Source organism: Trifolium pratense, linkage group LG5 (genome assembly GCF_020283565.1).
Source record: "Trifolium pratense cultivar HEN17-A07 linkage group LG5, ARS_RC_1.1, whole genome shotgun sequence".
In the NCBI taxonomy this organism is placed as follows: Eukaryota; Viridiplantae; Streptophyta; class Magnoliopsida; order Fabales; family Fabaceae; genus Trifolium; species Trifolium pratense.
In genome coordinates this window covers 7,389,996-7,414,061 of record NC_060063.1, presented here as the reverse complement: position 1 = coordinate 7,414,061, position 24,066 = coordinate 7,389,996, and the positions used below count along the sequence as shown (strand labels likewise).

Here is a 24,066-nt window from a genome sequence, read left to right as displayed (position 1 = left end):
CCCTTTAGGGCACATATTAATATTAACATTTTTATAAATAAAATCGTATATCAAGTCTTAACAATTTTTTTAACTATCATATGCTAATATATTATGGCTTTATTTTAACTTTTGAGTACAATATTGTGGCTTTATTTTTGCTAATACTAATAAATTTGTATATTTGTTACAGCTTGAAACCATTGACAAGAGAAAAAAGAATCTTCCCTATTTTTTGAACATATTGGATTAGCATGAAATCAATGAAAAGATAGTCATGCATACTTTCCAAGATGGAAACCTATGAGTTTGAATTTCATAGTGCAAGTGTTTTGTTTGTAATTTTTTTTAGCTTCTTTTGATGAACATGAAATATATGAGTGGTTTGTAAAATTGAATTGAGACTATTTTTATGAACAAGAAGATTTCTATTTATACATGAGCAAGATTTGATTAAACAAGAAAATACATAGAGTAAGTGCTTCGGTAAATTAACTAATCTCCAATTTAAATCAACAATCATCATCTCCATCACAACTATTTCCTTCACTGAGAGATGGCAATTTTGATCGCTCACTATTACAAGTTATTACTGATAGAAAATTATTATTCACGGGTAAATGACAATTTTGATCGCTAATAAAAATTTTAAAATCACTATTACAAGTTATTGTTTATAAAAAATTATTATTCACGGGGAGATAATAATTTTGATCGCTAACAAAAGTTTTAGAATAACTATAACAAGTTATTACTGATAAAAAATTTATAATTGACCGGAGAGATGATATTTTTTATCACTAATAAAAATTTGTGCCAAATAGATATGGTGTTCCAATCATGTTATGTCATTCTAACCGGTCTCACATATTCATCTATTCACTAATGGCCATTTGCAAATTCAAACTATCATTCTTAGGATGAAATGTGTTTGTTTTTAATTTTATGTTGTTTATGTTAGTATCCAACTTGACTTCTATTATCTTTTGAATACTTATCCTAATTTTGTTGTGTTCATATGATTTGCATCTATATTTACAATGATAGATTATACCTAACTCACTTGATTAACAACATCCATGATTGAAATATATATGGTATTACTTATAAAAATTTATAATTCACGGGGAGATGACAATTTTTTTTGCTGATAAAAGTTTTAAAATCACTATTATGAATTATTACTGAGTAAAATTTATAATTGACTGAGCGATCCGACAATATGGTGGTTCACTTTTATATTGTACTTATGATTTGGTTTTTAAGTTTGTTTACTCTTTTGGAAGTAACGATTATGCAATGTACTTCTTGATCTTATTATCAATGATTATATGAATGATTTTTAATTTCATCATGTAAACATACTACTCATAAGAATATTTGACCAACTTAATTTATACATGTCACGTGTCTTGAAAGCTCCACTGTAAAATTTGGCATGACTTTTGTGAACCTTTATATTATCGATCCCTTGAATATTACTACTTAGTCCACTTAATTATGTTTAATTTACCATGATCAACAATATCCATGATTGACAATAACCATGACTGACATATAAATGACGTTTCACAAAACCCCGTGCAACGCACGGGGAGCTGACTAGTTTTCACTATCTTTCAAGCTTTCTAAGCTCTAACCCTTCATTTTCTCCAAACCTTTAAAATCTTAACACTACTCATTAGTATTTTTCTTTTGTTGTATGGTTCTAGCTGCTTAGGATTCTTCAAGGGAAAGCCGGCATCATGATGAATACTTCTAAGGTCCTTTTTATTTTGTTATTTTATTCTTTGTTGGCCACATATCCATCAAACTTACCAAACAAGACAAAATAGAATGTGTTCTTATTCTGTTTTTTTCTTTAAAAAGAAATTCTAATGAGTGAACATCAGCTTTCTGTTTTTATTATTATTCTCCAATGTATCTTTAATATAACATTTCTATTTTTATATGCTTTATTCCTGTTTTAGTCTCTTAGAAAAGAATTCCAAACTATTAAAATCAAGTGGTTAATGAACTATAATTAAAGAAAAATTGTTTAAAGAATTCAAATTTAAATTCGAACAATTTTTTATTATACTGTATTTATCTTTAACCGAACTCTAAAATTTGCATGGTACACAAAAAAAAAAAGGAAGAGTGAGCATCAAGAGTAAATAATAATAAAAATGATATAAGTTTAGTAAAACTTCACACTACAATTTAATTATCATATAGGTACATGCATAACAAATCGTCTACATACAAAAATAAATAAATAATGAGCATAAGATGGAATATAATTGTTTCAATTAAAACCGGCTATACTTGTTGTTATTTTTGAAAAATTTAATTTAATTAACATTGATATATCCAATTATTTTGTTGCCCACCTCACCTATCAATATCTAACAAAAAGTATAAAAATTCACTCGCATTGTTTTTGGTCCAGCATCTTTTCCTTTTTTTTTTTTTTATAATACCAGCATCTTTTCCTTCACTCAACATGTTTATAGTTTTTTCACTTATAAGAAAATATTAGCCATGTATTCAATTTCTTACATATATATTTATGAATATAAAAAATGTAAATATAAATTTTCTATATTAGATCATGTTATTGAGCAAAAATTCTTGTCAAACTTTATTTTTAGTCCATAGACAAAGTGATAAATAACACTAAAACCTGTGAGGTTCAAAATTCAAATTTGAATGAAAACGTCAAACATAATAATATAGACATTGTCGGTTGAATTTTATTTTATTTTTTGACAACAAAACATTGTCGGCCGAATTAAAACTTATATATTTGTCCAAACTTTTTATACTCGAATTATTGCCTAATTTTGAATCTAATGAAGAATACAATTGGCCAATTCCCATTGGCATTGTTGATGATAACATTAAGTAAAATTTATACTCCAAATTGCACCAATTACCTATAATTCCAAGCTAGAATCTTTCTTGATAAACATGTGAAGTGAAGTGTGGTTTCTGATGCTTTCAAGGAAAAAGAAGGAAAAAAAAAAGTTTATTCTATAATTCAAGTCACTTTGAATTCTTCTTTTAACTTTTGGAATAAGGTTCCTCCATATGTCATTGGAACAAAAACATATGCAGGCACAAATTCATCATAGGTCAAATAAATTTGGTTCTAAATGCAACGTGTGAGGTTCCTATGAAAGTATTTTGCACACAATTCTATTGGATAAGTTCTTTGCTCCTATAATCAAAAAGTTGAAGAAGTGAATGAGATCCTACATACAATGATGAAAAGTTAAAGGAATTACATATCTTTTTTAAGTACCTAACCTATGTATGTATATTGAATTAATTAGACATTAATTAGTTTATATAGTTTTGTGTTGTTTCTTTTAAGATTCCATTTCCTTATAAGGTCCATCTCCTAATAGCATTTTCTTTATAAGGACATCTTTGAGAACAACTTTAGCTTGTGAAGAACAAAAGGGTTGCAAAGAGTTGAAGAAACTTACATAGCTTGAGTTGAAACTTGAAACCCTAAAGAAAGTAATAACATTCCAATCACTTGTCAAAAGGTAAAACTAATGATCTTGAACAAGTTTTAAATTTTAGTCGTGTCGTAGTTGATACAGCCTCAATTGCAGTTTGGTTGCAAATACGAAGACATAAATTTTTTTGTTGTCATGGCTCAAAACCATGATCTCAAAACTTTTTCATTGGTTTAAAAACCGAATTAGACAATTCAACCAGTTGAACTTTGAATCTCCTATTGCTGTGGCTTGGTTATTTTTTTTTGTTCGATTACGGTTTTATTTTAGTTCGAGTGGTTTAAGGCGGTTAAATCATGAACCATGATCCATAAGTCTTGCCGGTTTGGTTTTTTAAAATATTTTTTCTTTTAAGACCTTGATCATGAGTATAATAATTTTCTTGTGCATATGATTAAATAATTAAGATAATTTTTGTTTTTCTTTTGAAGAGAATGTACTTCCACCATCAACAACAACAAGCAAGGAACATGCATGCTTTAAGGATGCACATGCAAGGAAGTGGAGATTCAGGACTTGTCCTTTCAACTGATGCTAAGCCAAGATTAAAATGGACAGCAGATCTTCATGAACGTTTCATTGAAGCAGTCAATCAACTTGGAGGATCAGATAGTAAGTCTATATTCATACCAAAATTATTCACAGATTAATTTTGATGCACCGACACATTATGGATTTAGATTCTGTGCAGTGTGACTGCATGCTGTCAGTAAATATGGACCGTCTAATAAGTTTAAACGGGTCAAACAGTTTACATCCATAATTGTGTGATCTTGATCTTAAAATTTGATCTTAAAATTTAGGTTGTATGATCTTGATCAGACAGTCTACATGTGTCTGATCCTCTTGAGGTCCGAGGTTCGATTCTCTCTGGCGCCAATTTGGGTGGGCTAATTTAGCTTCTTCAAAAAAAAAGTCTACATGTGTCTAACTGCACTGCAGTTAATATATATATTTTGATTGCACACTGAACCCCAACCCCTAAAATATTCCTTACACATAGTTATAATTGACTAAATCAAATATTTTTAATAATTCAACGGTTATAATCCATTCTCAATGTAAAAAATATTTACGATGTTAGTGCATATCAATAAAATTCAAATGCTTATAATTTTGAAGATAATTTAATTACCCTTGTTATGCAGAAGCTACACCTAAAACAGTATTGAAACTTATGGGGATTCCTGGACTTACATTATACCATTTAAAAAGTCACCTACAGGTAAATATATCACTACCCTTTACCATTTATATCATATCATATAACTAATTTTCAGTTTTGGCCACTGTATTTTGTCATTTAATTTGAGTATAATCTTCTCTCTATTTTGGTATTTGTTACCCAATAGATGATAGTAGAAATTGCTCACTGCTCTGTTTTGATAAGTAAACCAGATAGTTTGCTAGCTAAGAATTGTTCTCACTAAGAATCGAACTCAGATTCTCCTAAACAATTCGTCCTAGAGAAAGCTCATTAATGTTTTGGTTAACCAGAAAGCTTCTTTAATAAAAGTAAATTTTAATGTTCTAAATTGCGGTCCTAAACCCCAATTGTGGCCGCAATATAGCAATATTAGAGGTTTATTGAAACGCATATCACACCTAGAATTGTGGCCACGTCATCTGCATTTGTGTGTATTTTATGGTAACATTAAGATTTATGGCGTAACCGTGACCACAATTTAAAACCACGATAAAAAATGCTGATGGAATTATTTTAATTTTTTTCTGTTCATAATTTTTTTTTTAATTATTGATTTCACTTTCTTGATGGCAGAAATACAGGATCAGTAAACATGGGAATGGACATGCTAACATTAGCAGCAGTAAAATTGGTAAATAAATAATCAATTTAATATCCATGCTTAATTTCCATTTCTTTCATAAGAATATTATGAGCATAATTTGAAAAATGAAAATGAATTTATCTTAGGAGCACCAACCACAGAATTAGTAGAAAGCAGAATGTCAGAATCAAGTGGAATTCATATGAAAGATTTAAGCATAGGTCTCCAAACAAACAAGTAAGATACATACATTTTAATAATTAATTAGTATTTTCATTAAGTTTCCAATGTTCAAAATTCAAATAATATTCTCTAATAATGATCATTCCTAAATTCAGAAATTCAGAAATAAATGAAGCATTGAATATGCAAATTGAAGTGCAAAGAAGACTACATGAGCAGCTTGAGGTAAACAGCATCTTTCAAATTTATCTTCAAATTATAACTAATATATTTTGTAAATAGACCATGCGATGTGAATCTTCAATTTAGTCTCTAAAATCGAAATGGAGGACGTTTTTCTATTAGGTTCTGATACGATAAATTTTGACGAAGTCATTGAAATTATATATACTTCATCGGTCATTTTAGTTCAAATGTTATCATTTGAATATCATATGTCCTTGATAACATCAGGACAAAAATGATCGATGATTTATGGTTTATTTTTTTATATTACCCTTATTCGAGGGACTAACATGATATATTAGATTTATTTCTCATGATGCCACAATAGTACATTTTTACCCGAATTTTTTATGCTGCACCGTGGTAGAGGATCCGAGTTCTAACGTGACAGCGTTTTACTATTTTTAGGATTATTTTTGGATCTTACCTAACCAAATGACTAACAAATCCTAAAATTAATATTTGAGGCGTTATCGCAATAATTTCTGAATTTATCAAAATTACAAAAACATATCTAAATACGTTTTTACGCAGGTACAACGACACTTACAATTAAGGATAGAGGCTCAAGGAAAGTACCTTCAATCAGTGCTTGAAAAAGCTAAGGAGACACTAGGAAATCAAAATTTAGGTACAATGGGACTTGATGCTGCAAAGGTTCAACTATCTGAATTAGCATCAAGAGTATCCACAGAAAACCTTGATACTAAATTTTCAGAACTAAAAGAATTGAATGTACTTTGGCCTCAACAAACACATGAAGGTGAAGCCATTGATTATTCAATGTCAAGTTTCTTAACTAATAGTGATGAGTCTCAAAGAGATCAAGAAATACATAACAAGGGCATGAATTTTAGACCCTGTAATGGCACATTTTGTGAAGAAGTGAAGGAGAATACAATGTTTCTTTCCTCATCAAATGATAAAGTACTAGATGGTAATTTTTTACTCACTCCGGTCCTATATATTATCGAAAAATGTGTTATTTTTTAAAATTATATCTCTTCAGGCGAATGATTTAGTCTTTTGTTTCTTATAAATAGGATCAGGTGAAGTACCAAAACAAACTTCAAGCCTCTTATCAATGAATATAGGAGTTCATGAAGAAGAAAACTTTTGGAGAAGAAATAATTCAAAGGAAGATTTAAAGGGTGAAGAATGGAAAAGAAGAAAAAGTATTGAAACTAGTGGAGTTCAACTAAAATTGAACAGTGACAAAATTTCTCAAGATTATAGATTGGCTAACTTTGAAGTTAAATTGGACTTGAATTCTCATGATGATCATGATGCTTCTCAATGCCAAAAATTTGACTTGAATGGTTTCAGCTGGAATTGCTAGGACTTTTAGCTTGGAATTGCATCTGGTTTTTGGAACATGCCATTTATAAAACATTTGAAAAATAACTTAGTTGAATAGAATAAATTACCCTCCAAGCAAAAGATTTCATGTAGAATTGCTTATGTAGACTAAATAGAGAATGGAAAGAGTTTATAATATATACTATGATATGTATGAAAAAGAAAATTCATAGGTTCTTCCACTGAAGCTAAACATCTTATAATTGAGTTTTGTAACTAATTCAACACTATAAAACCAACTTGTAATGTAAGGATTACCTCTACTTTATAAACACAAGTTCAGACTATCTCCCAACCGATTTGAGACTTCTTAACACACTCCCTCGCCCAACATTGTTGGGCTTGAGGCGTGGATATAAATGGTGGATGACCTTATTAGAACTTGATAGCAGACGGCCCAACGGATCATGGAGGAGACTCTAATACCATCTTATAATTGAGTTTTGGGGCTTTATCTGCGCGTCCATCGCACCCATCGTGGCCACGATGGCGTGTAATTTTGCTTCATCATGGCCACGATAGATCATATCGTGGTACGATGGAAGATCTTCTCCAGATTTTCTGCTTTCTTCGACCGCCTTTCATCGTGCCACGCTGGATCTCATCGTAGGTACGATGGTTGTGCTGTTTATTACGTTTTTGCTCTTTTTTGTTGTTTTTTCCACTTTTCTTGCTTCTAGGCCAAGTAACTTCTCTTTTCCATGTATTTGCTTGTTTTTGGGCTTCAATTACTATTAGAACTACCCTAAATTACTACTAAAAATATCATATAATTGACTGTCATCAGATGCTTAAATTACACTACTTTCTCTTTTATGTTAATATAATCAAACTTCTAATGCAAATATTTTTATTATTATTTTTTACACACATCATTAACATACGGGTCATTTGAGTTTTAGTCCCTGAACTTTAAAAACATTTCATTTTTCTAAGTCCATTTTTTAGCTGAAGTGACATATTTTTGGTGATGTGTCAGTGTGGACTGGACTTTATTAATTTTGCTACGAATGGACCAAAATGCTCTTATGTCTCAATGAAAGATACAAATGACTTAGAAAAAATCCAGAAAACATCATCTTCATCCCCAACAATCCAACAATGGCAAGGCAAAATGTGTTTATCTCTACATGTTCAATTTTTTTTTTCTTCTTCAACCCACAAATTTCAAATTTCCAAATGTATATCTATCAACACAAACCTCAAGTTTCTAGATATATCAACACAAATCTGTCAACCATACTGGTTTCGATTTTCTTCTTCTCCCTTTGTAGCGAAAAAATAACAAGCGAAGATCCGATGGTTTGCAGAAACATAGTGGCATGTAAGATTTGATGGCAACATCAATGAAAAAGCGGCAGCGTGCGGCGGTGACGGGGTTTGAAGTGTTTTATCTCCTATCTTCTTCCTTTATGATTCTCTAATTTCTAAGATTATTGGGAGCAAGATTAAAGAGGCTGGTGATGAAGTGTTGAAAAGAAAAATTGTACAGGAAAGAGTGAATAGATTTTTATTTTTTTTAGAGTGGGATAGATGAAGAATGTTGAAGGAATTTCACTTATTTGGTTTGTTTTTTAAAATACTTTTTTTTTTCAAAATAGTTACTTAAATGGCAAGGTATTTTTGTCATTCTATTATAAAATTGAAGGAGTCAGCAAGTGGAAAGTCTAGTCAATAACGACACATCATAAAAAATGTGCCACTTCATCTAAAAAATTGGCTCATAGACCATTTTAAAAGTAAAATGAAAGTGTTGAGGCAAAATGAAATATTTCTTAAAATTTGGTGGCTAAACTCAAATCACCTATAACTAAGTGAATGGATCTTTTGCATATTTAAACATTTTATAAATTATGAAACTATACAAAATAAAAAATAAATATCTAATAAATTAAACTCGATTAAAAAAATATGAAATATTAAATATTAAATTTACATTCTAAAATAATAAAATTTTCAAAGAAAGAAAAATTAATTTCTTCAATGATGATTTAAAGTATTTTGACATAAAATAATGGTTTAAAGTTAATGGTTATGATAAAAATATTTATTTATTTTAAAATAGACTAAAGCGTATATTTTTTTAATATAAAAGGGGAGAAAAGTGTAATTCATGTTATAGTGGAAGAGAGTGAGAGAGAGGAGAAAAGTTTCATCAAAAACATTGATTTTATTCATCATAGGGGTACAATTTATAGAGCTACAAATTGTACATTACTTTGATAACAAGTAATCATAACCAACTACTAACTAACAAATTAACTAATCAACAACTAACAAAGTAGTTACAACAAATTATTATAACTAACAAACTAAAACACTAATTTGCAAAGCAACTAACTAACACAACTAACAAAGTGTTGTTTCACAAGTCATTCGATTGTTTCTCAACAATTCAAACTTCATTCAAGGAAGATGAGTATAATTTACTCTAATATTAATTACTCCACTCTTTATTATTGTTAATTTAGAGGTTGTGAATTAAGCAAGATATTGAGTTCAAGTAGTTAATGAGTTCCCCTTATGATGAATCATTCTGAAAATTTTGAATTTAAGTTTAGGAGAGAATAATTCTTAATCGAACTTTACTTATCTTGTAGTTGAACTCTAAATTATCGAAATTTCATTTTTCTAAAAATCAGTGATAATAAATATAAAAAAATCCGAAATTCAGCATGCTAAAAATTGATCTTGTAGTATTTGTTTTTCTCCAAAAATTTTGGACCGGTAGCTCGAATCGTTGGTAACTGGACTTCTGATTTAATGTCAATGTCACATCTTCATTGCAAGATAAAGTATTTTAGGCAATGTTTTGTCCACACTCTCAATGTCATTAAATTTAAAGCAAACATATTTGATGAGTAGTAAATAACTTATGTCTTATAGTATGTACCCCCATCCAGCAATAACAACAGCACAGCATCCCTTGTCGTCCATTAATTTCTATGAACAACACTATCTTTTCGACCTTTATTCAGAGAAAGTGATGTTTCAACCAAAAGATCAGGTTATTCAGGTGAATTCGAGTTCGATTTTTTGTGAGAATAATTTTTAGTAAGACTTTTCTAACTTCATTGTCGAATTCTAAATTATCGAAATCTCATTTCCCTAAAAATCAGAGGATTAATAGAAAAAATAAAATAAAAAAGTGATGTTTCCATATAAACAAGTGCTAATCTACATTTTCACCACAAAAGTGGTATAATATTTCTTACTCCTTCATGAATGTAAATATAAGTAAAAGTTGATGAATTCTATTTAATTTTTTTTTTATGCAATATTTACTAAAAACATGTTTAATGCTAAATTTTGTTAATATTGTCCAAAGTATCACAGTGAGAAATACTATCCACTTCTAAATTGATATATTATGTGGACAAAAGCTGTTGTCTATCAAAATAAGCAAAAACACCAAACTTCATGCTTAGAAAACCGTTGTCAAAAGATTAGACCACAGTTTTTCTACTTCAAGTTTCCAGGGTTTATTGTTTCGAGTGTTGGCTGCACGTTATGGGGTGGAGAGAGGTAGCTTGAGAGAGGGAGGAGTGAGAGGGTCCACGTGGTGGAGGGAGTTAGCGAGTATTCGGGATGGTGGTGGTGAGCCAGGAAGAGGGTGGTTTAGGGAGCATATTTCCCGAAAGGTGGGGAATGGGTCTGACACTTTTTTCTGGACCGATCCCTGTGTGGATGTGACCCCTTTTTGTGAGTGTTTTGGGAGACTGTTTGACTTGGCAGAGAACAAATCAGCTATAGTGGCTATGATGTTATCGTTAGGGGTGGGGGCAAGCGGAGGGGCGTGGGTGTGGCGACGACAGTTGAGGTCGTGGGAGGAGGAGATGTTGGGGGAGGGACAGACCATACTTCTTGATATTTCCTTGCATGATCATTATTCAGATAGATGGCAGTGGCAGCCTGACCTGGATAAAGGCTATACTTTTCGGAGCGCATATCAGCTCTTGACGGCTCAGGATGCGGTTACTTTGGATGCAGCGGCAAACCTTATTTGGCACTCTCAGGTTCCTTTGAAGGTCTCCATTTTCGCGTGGCGACTTTTGCAGGACAGGTTACCTACCAAAACAAACCTAGTCTCTCGAGGCATCTTATCATCGGTGGCTCATCTTTGTGTTTTTGGCTGCGGAGTTGTCGAATCGGCTCAGCATTTGTTTCTCTCCTGCAATACGTTAAGTTCCCTTTGGTCTCTTGTCAGTTCGTGGATTGGTTCTTCATTGGTGACTGCTCAGACTCTCTCCGATCACTTTTTTCAGTTTACTAGCTCAGGTGGGGGTCTTCGAGCACGACGTTCGTTTATGCAACTCATATGGCTTGCTTGCGTGTGGGTTGTGTGGACTGAGAGAAACTACAGATTGTTCAGAGGCTCAGCAAATTCATTACATCACATGTTGGACAAGATCAAATCTTTTTCCTATAGGTGGTTGAAAGTGACGAGTAGTACTTTAACTTTAAACTGTCATAGTTGGTGGTCTAGTCCTATGTTTTGTTTGAGCCTTGTATAGTTTCTTTTTGGATTTTGGACTTTGTAGTTTGACTCTTGTGTAACTTCTTAGTCCCCCTTGACACGTCTTGTGCTGAGGAGACTTGTTTTTATATTTATATATATCATTTTGGCGTGTTAAAAAAAATGTCTCCATTTTCTATCGTTGTCTAAGTCTAAACTCAGTTTTTATTGTAGTGACACTATGAAAAATTAATGTATCTAATCTTAAAGGAGTAAGAAATATTTAATAGGGACTAAACTTGATATAATATAATTTTGTAGGAACTAATAACATATTTAATTAACTCTAAAATTTATAATTATCAAAAAATTAAAAGATATGCCAACTTTCTTTTCAGATACAATTTTTACTTATATATTTCTTTCGAGAGGGAGTATATGGATCCTCTCATTCATAAGAGAATGGGCTACACTAATATAGAGAGTCCATTGAGAGATAAAATAATATAAGGTTGATTAAATATTATTTTTGTTTTTTTTTTTGAGCAAAAAATATAATTATTTTTGTTTTTTTTTCTGACACTATATAATTATTTTAGTTGAAATTCAAAGTTACTAGTATTTTATAAAAACTATTAAATGCCAAAATCATAATCTGAATTAAACAGACTATGCGTGTGTTTGGTTCTGCGGCGGAGAAAATTGATTTTGGCAGAATTGATTCTGTAAAATTGTTTCTGGCCAAAATTGATTTTAAGCTGAAGTGGTTTATGTTTGGATATATTCATGAAAAAGTGAGTTGAACAAAAAATTTGAGTGTAAAAATCAATTCTAGAATCAGAAGCTACGATTTCTAGCTTCAAGTAGAATCAATTCTGGAGGCAGAATCAATTCTACTTTTGAGAAACCAAACAAGTCAGAATCAATTCTACACGTCCAGAATCAATTCTGGATGCTCCAGAATTGAAACCAAACATACACTATATCTTCCTGAGAATGATTGAGAGGTACCATCTCTTTCTAAAGTTGTGGAAAATAAATAGCCCTATATATCACATATCATATACACAAAATTGGTAACTGCTTAGTTTCTAAATTGGTATATGCCAAGTCTCCTTCTCCCTTGTTGTCGGAATCATATTTGCTTCAGATGGAATTATTGTTCTCAGCCGTTCGATCTCAATCAAACGGTTGAAATTGTGTTAAGAGTTAAAATTGATGTGCAATTCAGATCGTCCGATCATAAATCAAAGAATGAGATTTAGTACTGCATCAAATTGTGTGAAAATCTACAACAGTAGACTTCAGTCCCTTATTGTCCTTGAAAGTGTAATCCAATGATAAAAGGTTAAGACATTAAAAGAATTTGAAAAGACGATCCAAAATTTTGATCCGTGACTACTAACATTTCTCCGGTCTTTCGTCTAATATTTGTCTATCAACAAAAAAAATCCTACTGTCCGGCTAACAAGTAGTCAACATTCGATGTCCTCAATTTAACCTTAGAACATATCCAATTAAAAAAAAGAGGGCTTCTATTTTAACACAAATAAACTCATACAAGCTTCTATTCAAAAAATGAGAATGTTAACTTGTGCCCTTAAGGCACATGTTAAGGAAACAAAAATAGAAATTATTAAATGCTAATTTGTGCATTTTGACTTTTAAAGCATTAAATTTCTTATATCATTAAATGTTGAATTTCTATTTTGGTATATCTTAACATGTGCCCTAAAGGCACATGTTAACAAGACTCTTAAAAAAAAGAGGACATACAAACTGAGGTCAAAAAGAACTATTTAAAAAAATCAAATGGCATGTATAGACCGTATACTACATGTGTTTAATGTGTTTGTGTTCAAAAATCATTTTCGCTTAAAAAATTAAACTTGGATGAATAACTCTACTTTTTGCATAGGATTTAATATGCAGCGATCAGAATTCGAACTCAGGTACACCTATTTATCCATCTTAAAAGGTAAATTTCTAACCACTATATACACTGCCCAAAAAAAATTATAACTTTTAAAAGTTTTTTTGTCATTTGCAACTTTAATAATTAGTTCTATAAATATTACATGGTTTACATGTTATGATTTTGATTTAATACATGTGTTATGTGTAATCAAAATTTACAATGTTAGATTTGTTTCTTAAGAGGTCATTTGATTTGATGGAGAGTTTACTCTTCAACCTCGAAAAACTCGATACAAAGATCTGACACATCAAATGAATACAAATTAATTCCTTTAACTAGGTATGTAAAAAACCACAACTTGACACATCAAATCTCAAAAGGGGCAATTAGAGCTGTCAAAACGGGCTAGCCCGAATGGGCCGGCCCGCCAAGCCCGATTTTTTCCCGGGTTCGGGTCTTGAAAATTCTAGCCTGAATTATTTCTGAGCTTTTTAGCCCGGCCTGACAAAGCCCGATTAAAATATGGGCTAGCCCGAATGGGCCGCGGGCGGCCCGCAAGCCCGAAAAAATTAAAATTAAAAATTAAAAATAAAATAAAATATAAATATAAATATAAATAATTTGTTTCGGATGATTTGAAATTAATTTGTAATATAAATTATAAAATACCGTCCGTTACTTAAGTAGCAGGAGTAAAAATAGGGCACCCAAGAAACTCGTAGGTAGGGGATGAATAAAAATAGGGCGCGCGAGAAACTCGTACGTAGCGGATGAGTAAAAATAGGGCGCGCGAGAAAGTCGTAGGTAGCGGATGAGTAAAAATATGACGCGCGAGAAACTCGTAAGTAGCGGATGCGTAAAAATAGGGCGCGAGAAACTCGTAGGTAGTGGATTAGTAAAAATAGGGCGCACGAGAAACTCGTAGATAGGGGATGAGTAAAAATACGGCACGCGCGAATTATATAATATTTATAGCAGATGAGTAAAAAATAGGACGCGCGAAAATTATTAATGTTATTTATATAGTTGAGATTGAGCACTAAAAGTAAAAAAAATAAATAAATAAATAAACCGGGCCGCCCGAAAGCCCGACTACCCGTACCGGACCGGGCTCAGGCACTAATTTTGGTAGCCCGTTTTTTATCCGGGCTTTTTAGTCCGGCCCGACGAAGCCCGAAGCCCGACCGGCCCGGCCCGAAATTGGCCGGGCCGCCCGTTTTGACAGCTCTAGGGGCAATGAATCATTCGTAATAGTAAACTTATTATAAAAAGTATTTATAGACTTAATTGCATTTATGATCCTCATATTTTTTTTTTTCACGAAATTTGGCTTCCCATTTCAAATTCCATCGGTTTTGACTTCTTTCTTAGATTTTAGGACTAAAAAATGGTGATGTGACATGTTTCAAATCATACGAAGTACAATCTAATGTTGTAGACTTATCCCGTTTAATAATTATTTATAAGAAATTACAGTTTATATGGCTGACTTGTGTGTGGGTTATGTGGACTGAAAGAAATTACAGTTTATTCAGAGGCTCAGCAAACACAGTGCATCATATGTTGGACAAGATCAAGACTTTTTCTTTTAGGTGGTTGAAAGCGATGAGTAGTACTTTACCTTTGAACTGTCATAGTTGGTGGTCTAGTCCTATGCTTTGTTTGGGCTTTGTATAGTTTCTTTTGGTCATTGTATTTTGACTTTTTTATAACCTTACTTAGTCTTTCTTTGTACGTCTTGTGCTGAGTAGACTTTTGTTTATATAAATATCTCATTTTGACTTGTTCAAAAAAATTATTTATAAGATATTAATTAAATTACGAAAATTACTAATTTATTTATAAGTTTTTTTTTTTTTTTTTGCAATTCCAGTTCACCATTCCACATCATCATATGATATATCATATCATTTAAAACATGCTACATCCCTAAGAATATGAACAAGAACCAAAATTGAATAATAATTTTAATAATTTTTTTTTGGGTACAAGGAGGGAAAGAAAAGGGAAAACAAACAACAAACAAATTATCTAGAAAATAAAGTCCCGCAAGCATAAGCTAGCAGGAGGAGACTCATTCTATTAGGTGGAATAGCTGCAGGAGAATAAACTTCAGAGTTTCGCACTCCAAGTTTGGCTAATTAATCCGCACAGGTGTTGCCCTCTCGAAGGGTGTGAACAACTTTAACCCTCCGGTCCTTAGCAAGGAAATCCTTGATATTATTCTTATAAATAATAGCTGCATAGTGGTGTCAATCATTAACAGGATCTGCTAACAACTTGATAACGGTCTTGGAATTAGAATAGCACCAAAGCTCTTTGATGTCCAGTTTCCAAGCCAAAGCTAAATCGTGATATATAAACTGCCAATAATTCCGCGTGTGGAGGATATTCGAGAATCCTATATTACCAGTAAAACCTTGTATCCACGCATCATCCGAGTTCCGAATCAAGCCTCTGAAACCGGAAATTCCAGGATTACCGATACTACTTCCATCAACGTTCAAGTACATAACCAATACGAGAATTTTCACTCGTTGAAGATCTAATGATTCTACCCGAAGATTTAAATGAATAGCCGTCACTCTTAAGAACTTCGCATAACCAAGATATTGATTTTACAAGCTCTCTATTTAAAAAACAAAATTTCACATACATGTATATCATATGATCTACTTAATTTTATTTTTTTTTTGACGAAAGATCTACTTAATTTTTATTTATCCAAATATTTTGTATATATCATTTATAGCGGTAATTAATTTTGCGAACGAATTTTTCTTCCAAATCAGATTTCCTTATAATGCACAAAAGTCATGATTGAAACAAATCGGCTGAGTTCTTAACCTATCATACCAACCTCCAACCAGAAGTTGGTCAAGTAATTAAGTTTATTAGATTAGATTAGATTACTATTAAAAAAATTCACTAATCATTAAAATATAAATTTCATTCAAATTCTTCTCAGCACACATCACATCACACCACACAACACAATTGAGCACATAATTTTTCTCAAAATAAATAACACAATACACATAAATAAACCTAATTAATCTTAATAGACACAAAATAAAGTACTAACATGACATGAAATTTATAAAATTATGCTTTAATCATATGTTTGTTGGTTGGCATTGGAACAGGGAATTCATGAATCTCATCCATCCAAGGATTTTTCAATGATTTAGTATCAACATTCTTCAAAGCAAGCCAAACAGCAGTATTAACCTTAAATCCAGATCCAAAAGCCATTTGCCAAACTTTATGTCCCTTTTTAATTCTCCCCTTAGCTTCACAATAAGATAATTCATACCAAACAGAACTTGATGATGTGTTACCAAATCTATAAAGTGTCATTCTTGAAGGCTCCATATGAAAATCATCAAGCTCAAGACTCTTTTGCATCCGATCGAGAACCGCTCTACCGCCCGTATGCATACAAAATTGATCGAAAGCTAACTTGAAATTCGGCACATACCCTTCGATCATCCTCTTCAAAACCTTCCTCTCAAATAAATTTTTCACATACTTAAGTTTTTCCGAAATTGGGAGGACTAATGGACCAAGCGATGTTATGTGTACGCGAAGTGCGTCTCTAGCAACATTCATGAGTTCTTTCGAGAGTGCAACACCAACAATTTCTTTGTCATCTTCTTCCTGAAAGACACATTTGTAACTATTGTCGTCGGCGCCTACATGAGTGCGCAATGAATGCATCAATTGATATTTTGAGCGGCTACGGTCCGATGGATGACTCGAGAGTAGGGCTGCCGATCCGCCCATGCGAAAGAGACAATTAGTAAGTAGCATTGAAGGGTTGTTACCTTTGTATATGCTAGAGATTTCATTTTCTGTACTTAGCACCAATGCATATGAGTTTGGGTGTGCCTGTAATTTATATGTCATAATAATTAAGGTTACTTTGTTAGGAACAAATTACATGTAACTAGGTAACGAAAATAAAAAAAAAAATATTTATTTTGTAACCAATCCATAAAGGCTCAAACCGATTTCAGTTCACTTTTTTTTTTAAGCAGATTAGTAGCTTAAAATTTCACCTTAAAGATGAATAAATGAAGTGTCAGATATTCGAATTTTAACTCCTACATATATAATGCAATATCCCTATCAAATAAGTTAAAACTCATGGAGACCATTTCACCTATTTTTTAAACCCCTAAACTTGAATCAGAATTCTAACTACAACGCATATATACGTGGCAAGATTCATTTTAATTTAAGTTATCAATATTTTCCTATTTTATACTCTGAATCCTTCGATATAGATTTTATTTGAATATGTATTAATATACTATTGAACTGAACAATTCTAATAGATTCATAAATAAGATTTATTAATTTTTAAACCTATCAGAATTATTTATCTCAACAATATACTGATACATATCTAAATAAGATGTGCATAGTAGATTTCGTCGTTTTATATATTATTTTTTTTTGAAGAAGCTAAATTAGCCCACCCAAATTGGCGCCAGAGAGAATCGAACCTCAGACCTCAAGAGGAGCACACTCCCAGGTCCCAAGCCAATACCAATGCACCAACCCAAGTGGGTACCGTTTTATATATTATTATAAACACAATAATTTTAAATTAGTGTTAACAATATATCTGTTAGTCAATACGCAACATGGACAATAGGATAAGTTGCTGTGGAGTAGGGCTGGTGATATATTACAATTATTAGTGAAATATATAATAGGAACATTAAGTCAAAAAATATAGTAGGAACATGTTATTACATGAAAAAATGTCAGAATCATTAATTTAATGGACTTAATTCAATAATGCACCTCTATTGTGCAGTGCAACTCTGTACGAACATAGCAACTCTGAATGAAAATTTTGTCACGCATGATATTTTCTTTTACCAATTATTATTGTCATATAATACACATGCTATTCAATAAATAAACTTAAATTAATTTTATAAAAAATAGTTTATAAATGAATTCTTATTATTTTTAAGAAAAAACTAATATATTATGTATTATTTTATTAAAATTTACTAAGATAATAAGATTCACATTTGAAACATTTTCTAGAGGTCATTTTCTAAAATAGTAAGAATTTATTTATAAACTATTTTTTAGACGTCCATATAAAATTAATTTAAGTTTGTTTATTGAATAGCATGTGTATTATATGACAATAATAATTGGTAAAAGAAAATATCATGTGTGACAAAATTTTCATTCAGAGTTGTTATGTTTGTACACAGTTGCACCGTACAGTAGAGGTGCATTATTGAATTAAGTCCATTGAATTAATGATTCTGACATTTTTTCATGTAATAACATGTTCCTACTATTTTTTTTGAACTCTTGCTAGCAAATGACACTTATTTAAATAAAAATTATATATACGATTTATTGAAAGTTATTAAATGAGTTGGAGAGCTAGCAAATGACACTATTATTTATTTATATTTTGTTTCAATACACTGTAACTTTACAGGTATATTAAATGGGAAGATACATCAATGTCCAATCATATAGTATGGAGGAGGATTTTTCATTATTTGATTATATTTTGTAGATTTTGTCTATGTCTTCTCATTTCTTACACTTTTCTATGTTTTTTTGTTTTATTTTAAATTTTGATCAACTAATTTAGTTGGTTAGAATTTTACCGTTTAAAATAAAATAAATAGATATATCAGAAATCAAATTTTGATCTTTACATATTATATATAATATTTTTTCCAACTAAACTATACTTATAAAAATGTACACTTAGCTTGTTGATAGTTTATTAGGAGGCAAAATAATAGTGTAGGGGCCATATTTTAAGTTAGCTACATAGGCAAATATTCCTTAATGTTTACTACCTATGTCCCTCATATATTAATTATTGTTGATGATTGATTTTAATAGTACAATGGCATAAACTTCATTTTGTCATGCAGTAGATGTAGTTACTTAAAAAAATGTAGTAGATATAGTTGTTGGGATGTTTTTAATAAAAATAATTTTTAGCTTAACATCGTGATATTGTTAAGTTGAACGTTTTTATTTAGATTTATATCTGAGATATTAATGTGTGAAATTTGTCACTTCATCACCAAATCAAAATTTTTTTAGGAATTTGAAATTTAAAAAAGGGAACTGATGTCATATTTCATTAAAAATTGTGATGGTCCAACTTAGAGCATTTTTTAGATCCATTGGATTGTTGTTAGTATATGTGAAGTTGTATCACTTCAAAAAAATTGGATGTCCCTCCAAACCAACTTTTTTTTGACAGGTACAAACCAACTTATTTATACCTTATAAAAAATTTATGAAAATAAAACATTGAAAAATAATGCTCTTTCATAAAGACTTCAAATGCTTGTTAATATAATACAACATTAAAAACTAATATTTGTTTATAAAAACCATGCTATAAAAAAAAACTTTGTGTGACTTCATAATAGTTAATCATGTGAGTTAATATTTAATTTAATCTCACAAATTTCACTATAAATAAAAAAGTCTATGCATATTGATGATCTAAATTTAGATCAAATATACCATATACATCTTTGTTTATATTTAATATCAAATGGAGTACTAAAAAAATTATTGTTTTGTTAAAATCATCTCTAATTATTTATTTATAGAGATAAATATTAAAAGCTGATAAACAATAGTTAAAACTATTACAAAAACAATTTTTTTATTATCAAAATATTAAAATTTATAAGAGTATATTAAGAGTAGCTAGCTTATAAAAAAAAGTACTCTAATTATTTATTAAATATGATAGGTAAGAGAAATATATGATAGGTAAGAGAAATAAATTACCTGAAGTAGGCGTTTGACAAAATCCACAGCAATAACACCAGCACTGCATCCCATACCACTAAGATTATAAATTAAAATATTTCCTCTAAGTTTATAATGATTAACAATAGCATCTGAAAGTGATGGTGTAGGATTAAATAAACAACAATTCACTACAAGAATTCCAATATCTTTAGCTTCAACACATGTTTTCTCAAGAAGTTCATCAACAGCTCCAAAGAGAACAGCATATGATTCATTTCTTGCTTCTTCAAGTGTTAATTTTGGCGGAACTTGTAACAATCCTTCAGGAACGTAGGTCCTGGGTCCGACTCCTGACCTATCTAAAATTTTATTAATTAAAATAAAATTTTCTTGGGAAAGAAAACCAAATTGTTTAGCTCTCTCCAATAACATTTCTTTTGTGCAAAGACAATTAATGTTTGGTTTGTAACATGAAAAATCTACTAAGTATATTTTGTTTGGTCTACTCATGAAGATGTAGTAAACTAAGGAAGTAACTAAACAAAATGATTTTATCAATATTGATGGTTGAGGATTACAATATTGTTCATTCACATAAACACAACTTACACATGATGTAGCTATTACTACTAAAAGTGATATGAACAAAATGTTCATAATGTTTGATATCAAATAGAAAGGCTTCAACATTTTGTTACTTTTTTTTGTGTGTATTTGAATGTTGTGGAAAATGATAGCTATAGCTATATAATGTGTGTGACAATAGAAGTATAGTTGAGGTAATTTATATAGGAATGAATGAAGTTAGGTTTTAATAAAATAAAGAAAAAAAAAATAGCAATGAAAATGGAAGTAGATTGTCCACTATTAATATAACACGCAACTATACACTATTTTACATCTCAACCGTTAGTCAGAGATCAAATGATTCAAATGATTCACTTGTATAATCAACTATAAACAATATTTTTTATTGGATTTAAATCTGACGGCTAAAACGAGTAACCGCGTGAAATACTTACCTCACAAAATCTTAATGCTAAAGTGGCCAAGTCTAACGTGCACAAGTGACTTATGTTGTGCATGGTACACAAGTCTCGAATAACATTATAACGAATATGAATTTTACAAAATTGATCATTGGATTGAAAAATTATATCATATAAATCATCCATAGAAATTTTTAGAAAAATTGAAAATCATTTCATATGTTATTGAGACCCATCAAAATTAACGGTATTTAATAAAAACTCGTAAACCGTTAATTTTGATGGGTCTCAATAACATATCAAATGATTTTCGATTTTTCTAAAAATTTCTATGGAAGATCTATATGATATAATCTTTCAATCCAACGGTCGATTTTGTAAAATTCGTATTCATTATAATGTTATTCGAAACTTGTGCACCATGCACCACATGAGTTGCTTGTGCATGTTAGAAAAAGCCCGCCAAAGTAAGTAAGCAAACGATAATAATTATGAGGATATAGTATTTTGGAGGTTGGGGAAGTAATAATAATTTTAGGCACTGTTTATGTTAGTAAAGAAAGTTGGTAAAGAAAGTTAAAAGTCGGATTGTGATAGTTAGAAGTCATAAATATTAGTAAATGTTTTTGTCGGAATAGTACTTTGTTTTAGTTTCCGGTGGGTGAAGAAAACTAATACTGTTTCTCTCCCAAATTTAAGGAACACTATTTAAGCTTATATGGAAAAAAAAAAAGGTCATGCTAACCGGTGCCCCCGGGGCATTGGTTAAGGAAACCAAAAAAAGAAATTTTAAAATTGAAAATAACACTTTTTAGACTTTCGAGGCGTTGACCGCATAAACTTCAATATGATATTACTATATTTGGTTCCTTAAACAGTGCCCCGGAGCATTGTTTAGCATTTTCCAAAAAAAAATAATAGTAATAAGTTAAGAAAGAATCCAAAACAACACAACTCATTTTATTCACAATAATAATAGTGTTAAAGAAAATGTTAACAAAATGCAGGAGATATACTCTTTAAGGACTTAATATAGTAAGTTTAAAGAAATTTTTGTGAAAAATTATAAAGTCAATATATTGAGAATTGAAATATATATTTAATTTTTTAAATAAATAGTTTCTTTAATTGAAATTCTTAAAGACACGTTAACAATATCCTAGTTTTAATATAATGATATTCAATAAAGACATAAAAACCGTTAATTTTCATATAAATTTTCAATCCAACTGTAAATTTTGTAAAATTTATATTTCGTTAAAGTGTTATTAAGCGGTGTAACATTTAATTTGATCCTTCTCCATGTGTGTTATCTAAAAATGCGTACAAAGGATTCGAGAAGCTACCGAGGGCTTCGAATTAAGGCAATCATCAAACAGGGTTAAGTTTTGAGCGATATAGCCTAGCTACGAGTCATGCATCAGGTCAAAGTTCGAGAGGATTAGTCAAAGCACCCCAAAAGAAGATATTTCCTCCTAGATTCAAGATTCAAATTCAAATCAATTCTAAGCAGGAACGGTTTCATGAACGTGGCCACGTTGTGGGCAAGTGGAGATCGAAGGACCCGACCACTACGGAGCAGTTGCCAAAGATATTTCTCAAGCTCTATAAATAGAGAAATCTTAGACTATTTTAGGGAGTTCATTTCCAAGAGAGAAATACACTGCCTAAAACAGAAATACATTAGCACGCTTACATACAAAAAATGCAATAGGATACACTTCTTAGCACAGGCTGTAGAATCTCGAACGATGTATGAACTCAATTTATAATTCAAGTACATTTTCCTTTTTATTTGTACATTAGCTTGTAGATTCAAGTTCGTGAGCGCACAATTTCCATATACAATCCAAACCGTTCGTAAACCTGTTAGTTAAGAATCCATTCAGGATCTAATTCAAAGTCCTAGATTGCTCATTGGATTCATTGTGTTGGAGTGTAAAAATACCACTTCATAGTGTTAATATACCACTGTCAACAGTGTCGTTAATCACTTGCTTACAATTAAGTTCAATAGACAACATAGTAATATCCACATTGCCAAATTTTTTATTTTTTTTAATGGTAAATTTTTAGTATGTTAATTTTTTTACCCATTGTCAGAATTTGAACCATGATTCTTTAACTCTTTTAACCTTTAGCTCAACTAGTTCAACCAGTTGAGCTACACATCGATCCACGTCATTTGAAATAAGTATTTTATAGTTGTATGTGTAAAATTCAAATGACGTTTGTCGTCTCATCTATGGGGGAAAAAAATACCGCCAAACCAATTTATAGCATCCAATACACATCAAATTTGTGCTTCACGTGGAGGTGGCAATTAGGGTTGGCCCAAGGGTAATAAAGCAATTCAAACAAGGCCTTTAGGCCCCCAAAAAGTAAAAAAAAATCTAAAAAAATTGCTTTTTAGGCCCCTTACATTTCAACCAGGCCCCAAAAAAACCAAAAATACCCGTAATTTGTACAATCTGAAATTTCTTTTATATTTGAAAGATAGTATCCGAAGTTTATAGTTGTTTTATTTCTTCCTCTTCAAACCTCTTGTAATAAAACAATTCCCTCTAATTGCATGTTCAAGGGAATATGAAATATCCCTCTCGGTCTCCATTTGAAGACTCTTTTCGGTAAGAATTTTCAGTCTCCAACCGCGACGGGATGCTCGAAACTATAACATCAACATCAATCGAGCTAAAGAAATCATAAAAATGGGAAGAGTTAAAGTTATCATTGGAAATTAGAAATTGTAGAAGATAAATTCGAAATATGAATTGGAATTGGGAATTGGAGAATTGATGAAGATGAAGATTGAAGTGGTTTGGAATTTAAATTCTAAATTGTCTATGTTAAATTGTTTCGGAGTATATGTTTCGAATTTTCTCCG

The 24,066-nt window shown here is 30.9% G+C and overlaps 2 protein-coding genes across 4 annotated transcripts; one reads left to right on the top strand and one right to left on the bottom strand.

Annotated features, from left to right (window-relative positions):
• The first annotated feature begins 3,162 nt into the window (after positions 1-3,162).
• LOC123885235 (myb-related protein 2-like) lies at positions 3,163-7,280 on the top strand. Of its 3 annotated transcripts, XM_045934504.1 has the most exons (9): positions 3,164-3,274; positions 3,387-3,515; positions 3,922-4,100; positions 4,637-4,713; positions 5,269-5,326; positions 5,425-5,515; positions 5,617-5,686; positions 6,221-6,623; positions 6,730-7,280. In XM_045934504.1, exons 3-9 carry the CDS (start codon positions 3,923-3,925, stop codon positions 7,023-7,025), a joined length of 1,173 nt encoding a protein of 390 aa, XP_045790460.1. In that variant the 5' UTR covers positions 3,164-3,274; positions 3,387-3,515; position 3,922; the 3' UTR covers positions 7,026-7,280. The 3 variants fall into 3 exon arrangements, with proteins under 3 accessions (XP_045790462.1, XP_045790460.1, XP_045790461.1); XM_045934506.1 differs by having other exon boundaries at positions 3,163-3,274; positions 3,920-4,713; XM_045934505.1 differs by lacking the exon at positions 3,164-3,274 and having other exon boundaries at positions 3,343-3,515; positions 3,920-4,100.
• Positions 7,281-16,326: 9,046 nt separating this feature from the next.
• Positions 16,327-20,950, bottom strand: LOC123887183 (3-ketoacyl-CoA synthase 2-like). The gene is made up of 2 exons (XM_045936465.1): positions 20,230-20,950; positions 16,327-17,310 (listed from the first exon to the last, which is right to left on the bottom strand). Exons 1-2 carry the CDS (start codon positions 20,881-20,883, stop codon positions 16,525-16,527), a joined length of 1,440 nt encoding a protein of 479 aa, XP_045792421.1. The 5' UTR covers positions 20,884-20,950; the 3' UTR covers positions 16,327-16,524.
• Positions 20,951-24,066: the final 3,116 nt, after the last annotated feature.

What these genes read in the sequence shown, in the direction of transcription:
- LOC123885235 (XM_045934504.1), top strand. Translation starts at nt 3,923, where the DNA reads ATGTACTTCCACCATCAACAACAACAAGCAAGGAACATGCATGCTTTA. An exon ending in CATTAGCAGCAGTAAAATTG is followed by an intron (nt 5,327 to 5,424) that starts GTAAATAAATAA and finishes AATTTATCTTAG; the next exon opens with GAGCACCAACCACAGAATTA. An exon ending in GACTACATGAGCAGCTTGAG is followed by an intron (nt 5,687 to 6,220) that starts GTAAACAGCATC and finishes GTTTTTACGCAG; the next exon opens with GTACAACGACACTTACAATT.
- LOC123887183 (XM_045936465.1), bottom strand. Translation starts at nt 20,883, where the DNA reads ATGTTGAAGCCTTTCTATTTGATATCAAACATTATGAACATTTTGTTC. An exon ending in TTGTCAAACGCCTACTTCAG is followed by an intron (nt 17,311 to 20,229) that starts GTAATTTATTTC and finishes TATAAATTACAG; the next exon opens with GCACACCCAAACTCATATGC.